The sequence below is a fragment of the Tuber melanosporum genome, assembly GCF_000151645.1.
Source record: "Tuber melanosporum whole genome shotgun sequence assembly, scaffold_146, strain Mel28".
In the NCBI taxonomy this organism is placed as follows: Eukaryota; Fungi; Ascomycota; class Pezizomycetes; order Pezizales; family Tuberaceae; genus Tuber; species Tuber melanosporum.
The window spans coordinates 277,312-295,861 of NW_003298804.1; the positions used below are offsets into that span (position 1 = coordinate 277,312).

Consider the following 18,550-nt stretch of genomic DNA (forward strand, 5'->3'; position numbering starts at 1 on the left):
TGCAAATTACCTTTTCCAACTTGTATCTTAGCACTTAGAAGTAAAACTTCTCTATTCACTTGCTGTACTACTGATTAAGTATAGAGAGCATTAAATCTTACTATCTTATTCTTTACATCTTTCCATTTTTTTTATTATAACTTAAAAATACTTTTACTTATAACTTCTTAGTCTTCATCTACTGCAAAGCCATCATCCATATTGACTTCTTATTGAGTATTATCTAATATCTTAGTTTTGTTGATCTACTAGTATAACACCTTCTATATTATATATTAGGGAAATATCAGCTGATATAATAAGTTACTATTAATAAATCATTTTACTAACTCTCTAGTTTACTCAATTTCTATCTCTGAGTCTTTTTCAGTATCACTCATGAATCTTTTACTATCCTGCTCTTCCTAATATCTTGATCCCATGCCTCTTTTCTTTCTGAATTTATTATTTACCTTCTTCCTGACTTATAAAACATATATCTATTTTGCTTCTTATTCATATCAAAGACTAGCAATCCATCAAACCTGTTATCAGTCTCCTCTATACTACCATCAGAGGTATCTAATCAAGTATTATCTATGATGCAAATTGGTAGTAACTCCTGTAGACATTATTATTAGCATATACTCTCAGAATTGAAATTCTGTATTTCCTTACAGTAGGATGATTGTTGGATCATATTTTGCAATATTGAGTATTATTGATATTGGAAATTGCTTTCAATGCAGAAGAGTATTGCAGGATTCCAGGTTACAGAACACTAGAATTGGAAATTGAATTAACATCTCCTGCTCCTAAAATAATTGTAAAAAGAACTACTTTATTCTTATTGGGTGGAGACAATATGTATAGACTCAGAATCGTATAAGTAAATGGAGACTTGTTTTGTAGCTGGAAATTTGTCTAGGTAGAGTTAAAAGATTGCTTGATTTGTTTATGACTATTAAGAGTAAACTAAAGTAGAATAGAATTCTGTGAACAAGATTATATTGTTGGGGTCTTTTCGGCATTGCTTGATGATGTCTAAAGGCTTGGGAGGCACTTCTATATTTATATTCTATATCTGAGTGTTCACAGATAACATCTATCTCTCATTTAAATTATGTACCTCTCTAACTATTACCCACAATGTCAGCTATTTTCTCAAAATGCAAACACTGACAGATACTGAAAACTATTACACTCTCTTTACTAAGTCATATTTTGTTAATTGGAGAACTACACTACTTCCACTCATAATTCTCATAGCTTTGTAGTTTTAAGACTCATAACATATCTCTCAAGTAGAACTGGGTTGGCCCCAATTGTCTGTCCTATTGATGCAATAATCAGATTCATTCGCATGCTATTTCAGGCAGAGTAGTCGTAGATGCAGCCATGCTAGGTCACTGACTTCAAACTCTATGACTATTAATCCAACGGACAAATATTCTGCAGATAACTTCCTACTAATATGCAGGAAGCCATTCTACCAGGTTGACCCTAATCCCTCATTCAGCAACTCCTGCTTGTTTTAAGCACAGAGCTTTGGCCGTTGTCTGGTCTTGGAGATAATTCCTTTAACCAAGATGGATCTCTTGACCTAGTTGTAACACTCTGCAAATTCTATTCGCTTCCTTGGTAGTATCTCCTAGGAGCTCTAAACTCTTCTGATTATTGTAGGATTAGTGTGAATGTATTAGCCCTTTGTTAAGATCCCCTAACGTTGAATATTATATTTTTGTATGGAAATGTCCTGCTATCAACAGCCTATACCAAACATGTACCATATATGAAGCCTAGCAAACTCCTGTATCATTGATGGATTTGCTCCATTCCACTTCCCAGACCTAGCTAAAAGTCCCTGTTTGTATAATCTGTGAACATGTTCTGGTCAGATGGACAGTAGCAATATATGCAGTATTATTCCGACACCTTCTATTCTGTGACATTATAGTCACAGGACACAACTAAGGCAGATAAGGATGATGACTTGTAGGCTCATAAGAAGGCCACAGAGGTGTGTTGCAGACCAGAGATTCTGATTCTGAGCGTAGTTACCCTTCTTAGAATGGTTCCTAGGTATCAGATTATAGTACTTCTAACAATTCTATATAATAATATTATTATAATCTATACATTACTCTATCATAATATCTATAAATATAATAATATTATAGTATATTATAATCTTATTATCATTCTATTATATTTTCTCTCTTGTAAGCTAATTTAGTAGTGTTTTACTTTATAACTCATTATATTAACTTAAGCTTTACATAAAATCAATTACATTCTAAATATTTTTCATATTTCAGTGCAGTTCTGGGAAATAGCTGAAGATTGCCAACAACTACAAAATGAGTTGAATAATCCTAAGAATTTTGTACTAGATAGAGCTCCCTCAAGACTTCTTGAAATATATTGAATTTTAAAATTGGCAGAAAAATCAACATGTTATAATTATTATCTAATAGTTCTTAAAAACCTTTATTGTATAGTCTGAAATACCATATTTGAATACATATAAGTAAGATATTTCAAATGTTTTTAAGAGTAAAGTTTGGAGTTATTGTCAAAATTGTTACAATCTACCTACTTTTCTTATATTTGGCAGATATTATAAACCTGTAGTAATAATAGCTATTGCAACAATATTTAAACATATTAACTTTACGTGAAATGAAATATACTTACATGTCATGACATAAAAAGGAAAGAGGACTCTGATTCTCTATTCTAAAGGAATTTACTGTCTAGGTGATTCAGTTATATCAATTTCATTATTAAAAAAACATTTTCCTTTTTTTCTTAAAAGTCTCCTAGTTGTTATACAAACTAAACCCTCTCCTAACTCAAAACACCTTAAAAGCAATCATACTTATTTTTCTCAAACTGCATCCATTTTGTCTCATTGGCTGATTTTTAAGCACTTTCAAAACAGTAATACCACTCCTACAATACAGAATATTGAGAATCAACTTCATAGACACTCTAGCTACACATACTAGCTATAGACTCTATGTAATAAAAAAGAAAAAATTTGTGTTTTGTCATGTATAGAAACCTTTATCTATTACTACTTTTCAATTACCTTTTTCATTGATTTATCATAAGCAGAACCATCCTCTAGTTCTTTCTTTATTGCCTGTCATAGTACTATCTTTCTGCACTTAGTAGTACTCCTATCTTTGCAGTAGCAATCATCAAACTAGTAGGATTTTTCCAAAACAAACTTCTCATTAATCCCTTGTTTCTAGACTTACTTAAATTGGCAATGCTTCTTAGTTTCTAACTATAATCTAAGAGACAAAACTTTTGATATTATGAATTTTGCAGGAGATGTGATAATGAAATTCACTTTACTGTACTAGTTGCACTACTTGGAACTGTTAGCTATTAGTAAGCAGTATCTTGTTTCTAAATAAAACAAACTTTTTGTCAGTATCAGCAGTATAGTATCCCATAGATAGAATCCTGTCAGCTTTTCGTAACTAATATTTTGAAGTAATTTTCACATTAAAATCTCTCTCAATAAGGTTATACAAATACAAATAATACAGTAAGAACTCAAATAATAGAATGTCAAAAAAAGGTGGTGAAAATAAGGCAAGGAAATACAAAACTTGCGTAAATCTAGCAATTATACCAGATTAGTAGTTTTTGAGGATTATCAAACAAGACTCAACTCTAAAGAATGAAAAATGTTAGAATGTTATGTTATATTATAATCTATAAAAACTTCTGATTTTCGAATGATTCCTGAATTTACACCATTTTGGTTACTCCTTACTTTATTTTATCTACTGTTTTTAAGGTTCAATTATTTGAGTTCTTATAGTATAGGAGATAAAGCTCACTTGCTATTTTCTCCACCTACGACAAGTGTGTTATTGAAAATAAAGTATTAGTAGTCTGCACCTAAACTCTCTCCATGTTATCATTTCTAGTCCAAGTACTCTCCACCTGAAATGCCTGAATAAGTATAGTACTGTTGCTTGTATTACTAGCTCCACAGTTGGTGTCTATTGGACTAACCATTATGAAAACTGGATTGGGAGTTAAAGAAACCATTAGGAAATTTTTGTCCCAATACAAGTTTGTATCAGTAAGCCATGTCTCAAACTCCAATACCTAATCTTTAGTGTCAGCCCTAAAGATCTGTCCCAAGTGGTGCGACCACTACAGTATCATATTAACTATTCTTAAATACCAAGCTTTGCTGCGTCTCGCTGAGGGTGCCGCCTCGCTGAAATTTTTTTTTTTTTTGTTAAATCTGTGGTATGATTCTAGGTACAAGTCCTAGGGTACAACCGTTGCATGAGGGAAGTATCCCATGGCAAATAAAAACCAAAAGTTAATATCCACCTCTGATCAAGGTCCTCACGAAACCATTCATCTTCCTTCGCAGAAATCATGACTGAACTTGTAGCCCCCCCATAAATGAAATCAAATCCATAGACAAAGGAAAATTAACATCATTTAAGAACACAAACGAAACCAACTCTCCCATAAGTGCCTATCCATTCTTCTTTCCACTCCATACCTCCGATATAGGCAAAATATCAAAGACTCCTTCTGAATGTCCAGCCCTGGCTCCAGTCAAGGCTTGACATTCAGTTATTATATGTATAAAGTTCTCTTCTCCCTCTTCACATCTAGGACATGTTGGGTCGGCATCCGGATCCCTCCATTCTCATTTTACTTTCAGGTAGCTTTTGCCTGACCTCATCTGGTGGAGCCGGGTAGCTGTAAATTTGTGTAGTATTATGAAGTGCCATTATGTTCTGAATGGTGGTCTAAATCCATATAATGCTGGGTACTCCTTCAATGTCCATTTATGGTGTATAGTCTTTCGTACTGCCTTGATTGCATCATCATAATTCTTGCACTCATTGGGTTCTGGTGGAGACCATTGGTTACATTTTCTATGGATTAGCCATTCCTTAAAGAGAAGGTGGGCTCTGCACGCTATTTCGTCTATCGGGAGTAGGCATTGTACAAACCTGACTGATGTAGAATCCTAAGTTTTTGGTTTTAGCTCCTCAGCTCTGGTAAAGGCTGCTCTTTGATTAGATCAAAAGCAATATTAGTGTAGTATGGGAAATCCTGGAGGAAGTAGTGCTGTGGAGATATTGTTTTTAGGTAGCGTAGCCACTAGCCATATCATCACCATATCCCTTATCTGTTCTATGTATAGGTTCACCAGCATTAGGCAAGCTTTAGTCAATAGCACTGCAGTATTGGTGGAATAAAAGAAGTTTGTTATCCATCGCCTAACTACGTTCAGGAAAACCTCCAATTTAGTGTATATCGTAATGGTGGGTTCCAAGAATTCTGCTCCGTAAAGGAGTGTAGGGATTACAATATCCTTTGCCATCCTCCATGTGCTGTATGGTATTAGTCTTCTCCCTGGTGTAGATACCCATTTGATCCTATCGAAGACCACCTGCACCAGTGAAAGTCTTTTTATGTAGTACGTCCAAGTGCCAAAACTTTCTTCAAAGTGAAAGCTAAGCTATTTAACACTCTTTGGGGCTGGTCTAATAGTCATCCTTCCTACCATGATCGTATTATCTGTTCTAACTCATCTATCTTTAGGTGTTCTCCAATGGATCAGTTTGGTTGTATGTATGGAGAATCCCATCGCTAGGTTACTTGCTATTCAGTGGATTCCCTGAAACGAGTTTTTGAGGATTCTTGACTTGTACTCCAATGAGTTGGATGCTGCTGTTATTTGTATGTCTTTAACGTAGGAGGTAATAAATTCTCTCTAGTGATCGGGACATTGGTGTAGTGGTGATACGTATATAACAAATACAATTGGGGAAAGGGGTGATCCTGGTTGAATACCAGTGTTGCTTGCTGTCCTCTTCCTATTGGAGCCAGGGAAAACTATTGCACACTGTCTATAAGAAATAAAATTCGAGATTCATTGCAACATGTATTGGGATACTCCACCTATCCTAAGTCGGTCCAGTAGCTTGCGGTGGTCTACATTATCAAAACTTCCTTTGATATCCTGGAACATCGTACTGACTTTACGGTCTGTGAACTGTACTTCCTGTATCCCTTGCTTGAGTAAAATGCCTGTGTCAAAGGTTGTTCTTTACAGTAGACTGCCTGTTTGATGTATCGAATACAGGCAGCATTCTTTGGCGAAGTTGATCAGGTGCATATTGATTATTCTTTTAGCTATCTTGGAGAACATCTGCATAAGTGCAATTACTTGGTAACTTGCAAACTCATCGTAGTCATTCCTTGCAGGTTTTGGTAGTAAGATGCCCAAGGAGTCTTTCTGGCATGGTAGATGTATAAACTAGCATAGCAGATCAGTAACCAAAGTTGGGATTATGGTTGGGTTCAAGCTGTGAATCTCCTTCCACACCCCATAGGATACTTGGTCAGGTCTGGGAGCTGATGCGTTGCTGCATTTTAGAAGCACTTCGGTTATCTCGAAAGTGTTTACCTCTTCGCCTTCGCATAATTCAACGAAGCATGGATCCTGTAACCTTACCGGTTTCAGGTTTAGTGTGAAGAAATGGAGCATTATCGCCTTATTAAGTGACGCGGCATCCCTGTAATTGTTGCTCTCTGGAACCTGTGTCCCAAGCTTTTTGTTCATGAAGTGGTGTGCCATCCAGACATAGTTCTTTTTTGTATTTTCGAGGAAGTTTCTCCAATGCGCCACTTTCACCTTTTTGACTGCATTTTGGAAGTTCTTCTTCACCCTAGCCTCTTTCTCTCTCACCTGCTAATCAGTTTGTACCCTCCTTTGCCAAGAACTGCTGCTTTTCCGAAGCTCGGTTCGGTCTTTGTTCCACCATGATTTTGACCATTGGCATAGTCTCTTCATAGGTGCATGTTTTTATATGGTGTAGACTAGAATCTGCAAGTTATATTCAAAGTTGCCTACAGCCTCTGTAGTGTCTCCAGGTCCAGTCTATTTGAATTTTAGTTGAGTATCTCTGACTATATCATCACTTACCAAATCTTTATGGTCTTTTTCAATTGCTTTGTTGAGTTTGCCATCTGTTTGCCATGTGATTTTTTCCCACGCCGGTACTGGCTTTGTGTTTTGGAATATCTTAGCAGATATTTAGGTAATGATAGCAATATGATCAGATCCTGTATGACCAATGTTTGTCCTTCAGCTATTAACAAAATTCGCGGCTTGCCTATTGGTGAGCGTATAGTCAATTACTGATGGTCTTTGTGTAAGAATATCTGGTTTCCTTGTATATATATCTGGTTCATTGTGTATCGAGTATCCATATAGACAAGCTACTAGGAAGTAGTATTCCACTTGTCTCCTTTCACCATGGGCCATATCTCTCTCAGTATCCAAGTAGAGATTATGTACGTTCAAGTCTCCAACGATTAGGGTAGGGTATTGTATCATTGTAAACAGGTATTGTGTTAGTACAGTGTGAGTGTCCTTAATGATCCTGTTGTAAGTATTAAATAAAGAAAAGATTTTAAGTTCTCCTATCACACTTCCCCCATTAATCCTAGACACCAACATATGAAAAACATCTGTAATAGAAGAAAAATACATATAAGTAAAATCCTTCGAAAGTGGCAGGTTAATATAAGTTGCAACCTTCACTATACTACTCATAATATTTGATGAAAAACTTTGAAAACTGGGGGCCCGAAGGGGTTGTCCCTGAAACAAAGGCAGATCTTGCAAGCACACGAAGGAAATATTTCTATTTCTAGTGAGTGAAAATAAAGTTTAAAATACTACATTGCTTCCCCTGCAATTATGCCGTACTATTGAAAATTCATATAAATGTATGTCGCGATAGTTAGTCAATAACTCAACCATCCTTAATGTTCTGTTTCCATCTCCTCAGCAGAGTAGGATTCTCTGCAGAGTTCATAGTGTGCCTTCGCATCTGCTTTAGCTCGTATTTTCTTCTGGCAATGAGCAATGTATGCAGGGTAGTCTCCACTCCATGCAGCGCATTTGGCAGGGGTTATCGGACAACACCTAGCAACAATCTTCCAGTCTTCCTTCTTTGGGCAGGTCGGAGTGGTACATTTGTGGTCCTGGAGTCTGTGTTCATAGCACAAATAGGGCAAGTAGGTTTGCTGTCCTTACAGCCTTCCTCTGTGTATCCATATTTGTAGCACTTCCTATACTGTTTCAATAGGTTCTTTCGCTACATAACTGCAGCTGTTTTCTATCTTCTTCAGAGTAGTACTTGTGGTGTGAGGTGTTCTGCATCTTCGGCAGAAACAGTGATGACGATAGAGGTAAACTTCATATCGGTCCTGATATCCAGGTCTTTTTGCAGAAACCTTACTGAGGACGTATTAATGTCGTTTCCGATGAAGATGTCTTCCTTAACAATTGAGGACATAGTATTTTCTTCTTTGGTCGTTGCTTCGAGATTAACCCCATGGATCACAACCAGGCTTTCAGTAGTGGCTTTTCTGAATTGGTCGTAATTCCTATACTCTTCCGGTATTGCACTTAAAAATGCAGTTGACATGGGGGTGAGATAATTTTCGTATACTTTAGAATCCACCGTTGGGAGTGGTGTAAGTAACACGGTTCCAGAGTTTAGATTGATTTTGTAGCGTGTTCGTAAGGTGCTAATCACGTTAACGGTAATAGGTACGATAGTTGGCAGGTGGCCTGCTCTTCCAGAGAGGAGGCAAGAGCTGAGAACTAAAAGAGGCTTCAAGGGTGTACTGAGGAATAAAGAAGTAACCGTTCAACCAAGTATATTGATATACTGTCTGTCGAAGTCTGCCCTTTCTATCGTAGAAACAGGCGGTCTTTAAATACACAAATCTGTTCATGTCTTAACATGAACGAAACTAATCAAAGGTATCAATCAATACACTTTGGTAAAACTCCTTAAGTATCAAAGCGATACTTAAAATAAAACATAAAACAAAACCAAGTATCAAACGATACTTAAAACTAAACAAGTATCAAAGCGATACTTAAAACAAAACATAAAACAAAACCAAGTATCAAACGATACTTAAAGCTAACCAAGTATTAAAGCGATACTTAAAACAAAATCATAAAACAAAACCAAGTACCCATACCGGTTACATTCCCCAAAACAAAACAACTGTTTAAACAAACAAAACCTAATAATCATCAAAAGCGGAGTCTGAGAAACTAAAGGCTTCAGTTTCCGCTAAAAACTCTTCATCGTAAGTGTCACACCAGGGACAAGAGGAAACTCTAAGGAAACACTTAGACTCGAAGAAATCTAAATCACAGTAGTCACGAATACCAGATTCGTGCTGTACATCAACCCAAGCATGATCGCAATCAGGACAGTAGTCTATCCAGAGGATTTCGAAGTAGTCTTCAAGTTGGATAACATCGCGGTTCAACAACAGTCTAACAATCTGTTGTCGCAGCCTCACATTGAGCTCCACATAGTTTGACATCGTTATGGTATTCCGATGGTGATTGGTGACTAGATAGTTTGTCGAGGGCCTGCTCCATAGCTTGATTCTCCTCATCGCTACTCTCGAATTCCGACTCAAAGTATGGTGCCCAAAATCCATCTCTAGTTTTGAGTTCTGCATGCCATCGCTCAGTTTCTGGAATCGTAGGTGTCCAGTATATAGTGATGTAGTTGATTGTTGGGGGAAGGGATCCATTTGGCATATTGTCTTTCCACCATTCATTCACCATATCCATAGCGTGCTCTAGTCCTTCCATTGGTTCCCAACTGTTTTCGCTCATTGGATATCCTTTCCATTTGACTAAGAACTGATCATTTCCATGCTAAAGGCGGTGGTCTCGGATTTCTTCAACTTCCCATTCATCTTTCTTCTCAATGATGATAGGTGCGGGTCGAGAGTGGGTTCTTCCGGGGAACTTAGAGTCGTCATTTGGGTGGAATTGTTTGACAGCAGAGGTGTGGAATACTGCAGTATTGTGGCGGTACATGTGTCCATCCATCTGGACAGTGTAGTTCTCTGTATGTTGGTCAAAGGATAAGACCTTGAAAGGTCCTCGCCATCGGGGTTGCAGTTTCTTGCTGCGTCCAACATTGGTGATGAACATGTGTCCATGTACCATGAGCATATCACCTGGTGAAATAGGGACATGTTTGCGTTGTCGCTTCTGAGCAGTAGTGGTGCTTCGGAATCGGGCAGCCTTAACAGCTTGGAAAGTGTCATTCCGAATCGCTTGATGGCGGTTTAAGTGGTCATCGGAGGCAGGGACTGAGGAGTTCTTGAATAGAGTTGTACGTAGGAGAGGGTATTGGCAGCCAAAGACTGCCTTGTATGGCGACATCCCCAAGGTATCTGAAAATCCGGCATTGATATATGAAGCGAGTTCGACAAGGGCTGGTTCCCAGTTGGTTTGTCATTCATTGATCATGTTTCTAATTGCGGTCTTAACCTCGCAGAATTTTCGTTCTGCTTGGCCATTAGTCTCATGGTGTCCTGGGGCAGCCATAATGTGGTTTATTCCGAGGGAGGTCAAGGTTTGCTTCCAGAATCTGGCGGTAAAGTGGGGATCAGCATCACTGACAATAGATAAGGGGTACCCATGGGGGGTAAACAAGTATCGTTGGAGGTTATTCCAGGTGTCTTTGGAGGAATCGGTAACCTTCATTGGTATTAACCAGGTGTATCAGGAAAATCGATCCACAGCTACCAGGATGGTGTCATATCCGGCGGACTAGTTGAATGGTCCTGCGAAATCGATGGCATAGGATTCAAATATTTCACATGGTAGTTGGAGGGTCTGAGCTTTCCCTTCAGGAAGTTGTGTTCGCTCCTTATTTGCCTGACAGAGTTCGCATTGCTTGACAAAATCGCGGAACTCCTTTCGCATTTCAGGCCAGTAAACATATTCTGAGGCGTATTGAAGGTTGCGATCCGTACTATGGTGTCCTTTGTTGTGGATTTCGGTAATAACATATTCCCTAATAGTCATTCCATTAAACATATGGCCTTTTGGGATGTATAGGCAATGTTCACCATAACAGGTACTAGTGTAGACCATTCCATTGGATATGTTGTAGGGGACGAGGTCTCCGTGCCTGGAGCTATCCATGGCTTTGAAGTAAATCGGGTCATGGCGGTATCTTGTTATCATTTAGCTTCGGAAGGAGGAGGTTAATTCTTCTGTAGTTGATCTAACATCTCGTTCATCCTCGATTAGGGATCCTCTTGTTGGTTCGATAGGGGTTTCCTCTTCCTTAAAGGTTTTATAGAGTTGTCGATAGTGTTCGGAAATAGTAGGGGGTATGACCGAGACAATGGTTTCATTGTTGTATACTCGTAAGGGTCCACTATACAGTGGTCTTGAATCAATTATGGGTGGAGAGGATGGCGGAGCTGACTGTGGGGGGTGTAGATAGGATATTGCATCCACGTAGGCTGCTGCTTGTTCGAGTTCTTTAAGACCTTGGTATCATGTTGGAACAGGATTAAGGGTATGAGGAGGTTGGGTCGATTCGTCTTCATCGATCATCTCTTCTGCTCCTTCTACGGTGTCGAAGCTGGTGTCTTTGGAATCGTCAGCAGGCATATAGTATGGTCGCTGGTATCTGTTGCCGAACTTGATCTCAGTCTGGTGAAAAGGGCAGGTGTCGTGATAACAGTGGGACCAGTGGAGTCTGCTTTGTTCAAGTTCGTGAGGAGGTGTGCTGCGAAGCGTGCAATTGTCTTTCCATTCTTCATCAATGTCCTTTCCTCATTCTGTTCCGGCAGCACTGTATATGGTGTAAGAGAAAGGATTGGAGGGAGTGGCAGAGCTGGCGGTAGCCATCGATGGTTCTTGTTCATAGGAGGTGTCGTCAGGGCTGTCCTCGCTTTGTCTTGTGTGGTCGTGAACAAGAGGAGTGTTTGCGAGGTGTTGATTCTCATATAGGCGGGAGAGAGCATCAGCTAAATAGTTTGTTCTTCCAGGGGTGTAGATGATTTTTGCATCATATTTGCTGATTTCGCCTATCCATCTTGTTCTTCTTCTTCCAGGTATTCTTTCTGTTTTAAGATTAGTGAGAGGTTGGTTGTCGGTAACAATAGTGAAGGTATTGCCCATGAGGATGTGGTTGAAAGCAGCGAGGGCATCAATCACATCAAGGGCTTCTTTGTCTGTTGTTCCATAGTTCATCTGTGAATTAGTGAACTTTCTGCTGTGTAAAGCGGCCGGTCTTGCCATTTCATGGGAGGCTCCTTGTCCAACCCATGCTCCAACTCCAACATCCGATGCATCAGTAATCAGCCATATTGGTTCTGGTCTGTTGTAGTCGATAGGTTATATAACGTTGGCATTTTTTTATCAATTCCATGATGTTGGTAAAGGCTTGGTCATGAGTGTGGGTCCAGACAAATTCTGCATTGCCGGTAAGGTCTGTGAGCGGCGCTGTCACAGTGGCATGGTGTGGTAGGAACTGGGCAATATAGTTGACGAGTCCTAGGAATCGTATGAGTTCCTTTTGATTCCGGGGTGTCGACCATTCCGTTAAACAGGCTATTTTTCCTGGGGCTGCATGTATTCCTTCATCATCTATAACATGTCCTAGAATATCGAGTCTGTCGGCAAACAGGATTGATTTGTTTCTGCTAGTGTAGAATTTAGCTTCCCTAAGTTTGGTACAAACCAAACCTATGTGGAAGGCGTATTCTGTTGCGGCATTCGAGAAGATGAGAATATCATCAATGTAGACCCAAACAAAATGGTGGAGGTATTCGCTCAGGAGGATTTCCATAATTCGCATAAAGGTGGCGGGCGCATTCATATCACCTTGTAACATAACTCGGCTAATGAAACTTCCGAAGAGTGTTTTGAAACTGTTGTAGTGTTCGCTTTCTGGATCTAACCTTGTTTGGAAGTAGGCATCGCTTAGGTCAATCTTACTTCGGAATCTAGCCCGTCCAACTGCATTTAGAATCTGGGTTTGGTTTGGGATAGCGGAGCTGTCCATGACTGTGTTTTCGTTCCGTAGTTTAAGGTCAACCAAGGGGCAGATTCTTTTGCCATCTGCTTTGGGTTGAACAAACATAGGAGCGGCACCTGGGGCTTCTGCCCAGTAGATGACTCCTCTTCTTTGTTGTTGGTTTATCCAATCACAAAGTGGGCCTTTGTATGCGTCAGGAATAGAGTAAGTAGGTTGGTTCTTGAGATTGGAGGGGTCTCGGAGGCGGATGTGGTAGTTCACCTCTCTCATAGGCGGTAGTTCTTCGGGTATTTGATCAGGAAAAACATCAGAGTATTCATCCAATAGTTTTTGGGTAGTTGCTTCACAGACTGCGGCTCGGTACTCTCCACTTGTTGGCTTGGATGAGACTCTGACCTTCTGATCTGGGAAATCGATGGTTGATTCCCCACACCTGATTATAGCTTTGTGGCGGTTCAAGAATGGCATGCCTATTAGGGCATCGTATTTGGCTAAGTTTCCAACCAGCATTTCCTGGGGGGGTAGGACTGCAGAACCAAGTCGAATAGTCGCACTACAGGTTTTATAGCTTGTAGATCGTGATCCTTTTACTGCCATATTGACTGGTATGGGTTGGTTAAGGTCTCGAGTTGGGAGTCCATGGACAGAGACAAAGGCATTACTGATCATATCTCTTCTGATTGCGCCAGTATCGAATAGGACTCGAGCCCTTTTGTCATTGATCAGGATAGTACCTTCCAGGGCAGTGTGTGCTTTGAATGTAGGCAGAGGTCGAACACTGTTGCATTCCACATCGATATACCCAATATGGATCTCTTCATATTCGCTGGATTAGGTATTATCGCTTTCCACATTGTTGGCCGATGCCTCTTGCTTAATTGCCTTTCCTTTTCCTTTCTTTGTAGGACAGTTCTTTGCCATGTGTCCTGTTTTTTCACATTCAAAACAGTCTCCTTTCTGCCGTCTTGATTCTTTGGAGTATTTTGTTTTCCTTTTGAAAACCCGTGGGGTATCTTCTTCAGAGTTGCTGTAGGCTTTGTGCCGTGGCTGGCTATTCCTACTAGAGGATGTCTGTGTTTTGTAGGCCTTGGTTTCATGGAGAATGGCATCCTTTCGTTCTGCTCTTGCAATTATTACTGCAATATCATCGCCGTCTTCCTCGAGTGGTTCTACTTCTCTCCGGAGTGTAGGGTGCATAGCATCGTAGAATCATCGCTTCAGGATGTATTTGGAGATACTTCCTCTCTCCATTCGGTCCTTGTACATCATCAGGTCCGTAGCCACATCGGTGATTCGCTTGATGTGCATTCCATTAACTTGCTGGAGCTGGTTGAATTTGTTGTATAGGAGGTCGTTGGTTATAGAGGATTGGAATTGTCCTTTCAGGTAATCGAGAACTGTAGTTCCTCTTAATCTTACATTTCCGCCGAAATCCTTATAGCATTGGTGGTATGCGTCGGTTGCCTTTCCTTCGCAAAATGATCCAATGATAAGTCTGGTTGTAGGATCTTCCACATCTTTTCCTTGTAAGAGTAGGAAGTGTGAGAGTTCCGTCACCCATCATTCAAAGGCTTCAGGTTTGAGGTCTTTTCCTTCTCCTGTGAACTTTGCAGGGAGGTGGAGTTTAAACTTAGGGGGTTCAAATACTACAGGTACCTCCTCTTCTTCAGGCCTAGCCCGAGATTTTCCTCCTCCAGAAGGCCCTCCTCCTGTGCTAGCCATCTCTGATTCGCTACTGGATTCGGGGTCGATTGGAGGATCAAAGGAAGGTTTCTTTGCTGGAGTAGAAGGGAATTCTCCTGGAGGTTGCGTATCTTCCATGTTTGCAGGATCGCTCGGCTCTTTAGCAGAGCGCCGGGGTTGTTTCTTTCTTGTAAGGTCTTGCTGTGGGATTTGCTTCCCACTCCTGGTCGTCAAAGACTCTATCTTGAGTTTGAGATGAAGCCGAATGTGCCGTGATTCTGCCGCTTCTCTCCGCTAGCATTCTGAGGTGGATATCGATAGGTTGATCAGGCCTAAATCCGGGGACAGGTTCTTAACCACTTGCTAAGGTTAAAAAAATATAACGTGTTCGCAAGGTGCCAATCACGTTAACGGTAATAGGTACGATAGTTGGCAGGTGGCCAGCTCTTCCATAGAGGAGGCGAGAGCTGAGAACTAAAGGAGGCTTCGAGGGTGTACTGAGGAACAAAGAAGTAACCGTTCAACCAAGTATATTGATATACTGTCTGTCGAAGTCTGCCCTTTCTATCGTAGAAACAGGCGGTCTTTAAATACACAAATCTCTTCATGTCTTAACATGAACGAAACTAATTAAAGGTATCAATCAATACACTTAGGTAAAACTCCTTAAGTATCAAAGCGATACTTAAAATAAAACATAAAACAAAACCAAGTATCAAACGATACTTAAAGCTAACCAAGTATCAAAGTGATACTTAAAACAAAACATAAAACAAAACCAAGTACCCGTACCGGTTACAGATTTAGATTTGAAGATATGTGGGTGCCATGCAACCCATTTCTGAAGTTTCTTCGCAATAGCCATATTTATCTGAGCCTCAAGTTTAGCCGAGTCAGCCAGTGGGGCGGGGTCTTTGCGGGTAGCATAGATCCTCCTTCGGACTGTATTTAGCATCTTTGGGTTGTATTGCCTTAGTGGAGTTAGACTCCTTTGTGCTCCTGGGTTCTGCAGGTTCCTCAGAGTGCACATCCTTCGTTTGTTTTTGTTGTGGTTTTTGGGGAGGAGTTGGTCCCACTGTCCCTAAGCACTTTTTCCCTTCAGTCGGGGTCTTTTGGTTGTGGGGTTGTGGTGGTATGGCAGCATTACTACTAGTGTATTTGTGGGGCTATTGCTATTGTTAAGTTTGGTACACTGAGCATATGGCTTGGTCACATTCACTGCAACATTGGTAGATAGGTCCCTGGCATTATTCAAGAGCAAATTGAAGGTGCTTGCCAGTTCTTCAATTTTTCCATTAAGGGATGTGATGTGGTACTGAAGACCCACCACCATCCTGAATGTCTCAATTTGGAGTGTTGCCGCAAGGAGGTTATCGTTTATGAAGTCTTCTTCATCCTGATTGTGTAGCTTTTCAGCTAGAACTGAACCTTCTGGTAGGCTTAGATAGGGGATAACTGCCCTAATTCTACTGTAAAATTCAGTGAACCAGGGGCTTCAAGAGGGACCACCAGGGGTAGGGGACGCTGATGTTTGTGGGTGGTTGCCACCAAGCTGAGATGCCATTTCAGCTATGGTGACGTGAGGTCGTTGGTGTTGATTTTAGGTCTATTTCTATTTTGGAGGCGCTAATTTCAATCGACAGGAAAATAGCGGAGACGGAGCATGGTGCCGCCTCGCTGAGCCCTCACACGGTTTATACCTACTCAACCTGAATCCTCCTCTTGACAACCGCGGGACCCTAGCGCGGCTGTGTCGCGTAACCCCGTGACACCGTGTCCTTAGTGTCAACTTCGAGTGATTCCCCATGTTGCTCCACTCTAGCTGGCTCAGATGCTTCCAAATTTCCATCGCTATTTCCGCCGCCCGTGGCCCAGAATCTGGAGCACTATTCTACCTCCCATTCCTTAGCTCTCACCCCCTAAACCACACCTCACCCATCATGTTTACCCCACGCCAGCCACCGGTAAATCATGGGAGGAATTTAAATTAAATTATTTGGTTCACAAACTAACTCATAGCCGCATCCCCATCACCGCTGACTGCCTTCCCCCTGATCAAGCCCATCTCCTTCAATCCGAGCAACAGCCTCTCCTTGACAGCCTCATTAATGACAAGTCTAACGCCAGTAGAGGCGGTAATAGCACCGTCAACGATTCTCTCTACTTCGTCTGTGCTATCGCCGTCCCAGCCCATCGATCCTTTTGTCCAAACCAAGGTGAGCTCATCCCTAGCAGCCATATACCCAACCGCGGCCGCAGCAAGGATAATGTAGCCGTCGATAGGACTGGGGTCCAGAACCAGAGTGACTTTTCCATTCTTTCTCATGCCACGTCTAGCGTCATCACTATCCTGACCAACCTCCAAACTCTTCTCAACACGGTCCTCCTCCACCACCCCGCCCTGTTCCAAAACCAACCCGGCCACGCCCCCCGCCACAAGATCAAAGCACTCAATCCCAGCATCTGCAATAGCTGCGCTAGCGCAACTAATCGCTGTAGCAAGCACACTCATTAATCCCACATCCACCCCACCACCTGCTTCATCTCCTGCATCCCCCAGTCCACCCTCACAGTCAAGCACACTAACAAATACGTCAATCGCACTCTTGGGATACTTTCCGACAGCCACACTTTTTCCAAGGGCGATAGATAGTTGCGCGGAAAGGTCGCGTTCCACACCGTCACGAATATACCCGCGACGGCGGCCGGGAGTGGAAAACGGCGAAAACTTGAGTTCGGCGGTCAGGCGCGCGTTTGAGGAGAAGGTTGTTGATGAAGGCAAGGGCCGGGGACCGTAGACACTCGAGGTGAGCTTTAGAGTGGGTGTTGAATGGGTGGAGGGTGTCGGGAGTTCCAAGAATGCAGAGCCCGTTGCGGGTGGAGTTAGGCCGGTTTTCAGAACTACCGGAGCAAGAGATTGATTAGGTTTTGTATTCAGAGGAGGAGAATGAGGGAAGGGGGTGGAAAAAGAAAGGAAGGATACCAACAGATTTTTCGAAGAGTAGTTGGTGAACGTTTAATTATTGATTTATGAGTCGAGCTAGTGAGGAATACCGGCGGTATAGTGCCCTCCAGCGGGCCATTGATGCGTCGGCGATCCGTCATGACGGTATTTCGTAGATCAGAAGATGGGGAGCGTAGTTGTAAGCAGAGTTGGGCAAAGTTGTGGTGGGATGGGTGGGATGGGTGGGAAGAGGGAGCCGCTTTCCCAAGCTAAATGCCGACGCTCAAACCGAGACCCCACAGCCCAACCTATGATACTATACGACCATAGAGCTGCACTCGAGTTTTAATTTAGCATGACCATTCTTTCGCCTCACCAGCAAGCACGCAAGCCGCCAAGGATGGAAAGCTCTTGTTCCAGCCCGCTGAGATGGGCTGGATAAAAACCATCCTCCACTCAATACTTTGAACGAACAAACCCTTCTCTAACCCCTCGACATTTTCCCGTTCCCAGTGCCGGACCTCACAGTAAGACCAATCTTCTTCCGCCCACCCATTCAATCGTTTCACATGATGAAGACTCATTCTTGGGATATTCTTCTATGATCCACAAGATCCAAAATATTACTAAGAACAGCCATCTGATCAATTTTTTGTTTCTTTTCCCCCACTGAGCATTTGAAGATTAATTGAAGAGGGATGCTAACCCCCGCCATGGAAGGGATATCGTGGGATAATACTTCGAGGACAAGTATGGACCTTACTCCTCATTAAGCGCGAACGTTTTATCATACTTAACTAACCACTACGCCCTCATCATCGCAAATACTTGCTCTAGAACAAAACATATATACCTCCATTTTCAATTCTTCTACTACCCTCCTACTTAATTGACCGGTAACCCATCTCTCCACCCAAAACACCTCATCCCGAACATGCCACCCCAAACCCCCCTATCAGCAACATCCCCCATCCAATCCCTCTACCCAACTCTCATCCGCCCAATAATTGCCCCAGATTTCTACCAGCCACTCCTCGCCGACGCA

General features: G+C 41.6%; 2 protein-coding genes; one reads left to right on the forward strand and one right to left on the reverse strand.

Moving 5' to 3' along the window:
• Positions 1-16,533: 16,533 nt before the first annotated feature.
• GSTUM_00002721001 (uncharacterized protein) lies at positions 16,534-17,728 on the reverse strand. XM_002836429.2 has 2 exons: positions 17,549-17,728; positions 16,534-17,462 (listed from the first exon to the last, which is right to left on the reverse strand). The coding sequence occupies exons 1-2, from the start codon at positions 17,664-17,666 to the stop codon at positions 16,570-16,572; spliced, it is 1,011 nt and encodes a 336-aa protein (XP_002836475.1). The 5' UTR covers positions 17,667-17,728; the 3' UTR covers positions 16,534-16,569.
• Positions 17,729-18,259: 531 nt separating this feature from the next.
• Positions 18,260-18,550, forward strand: GSTUM_00002722001 (uncharacterized protein; the record flags this gene model as incomplete). XM_002836430.2 has 1 exon in its annotated part: positions 18,260-18,550. A coding segment is annotated over exon 1 (111 nt), but the record flags the coding sequence as incomplete, so codon positions are not given.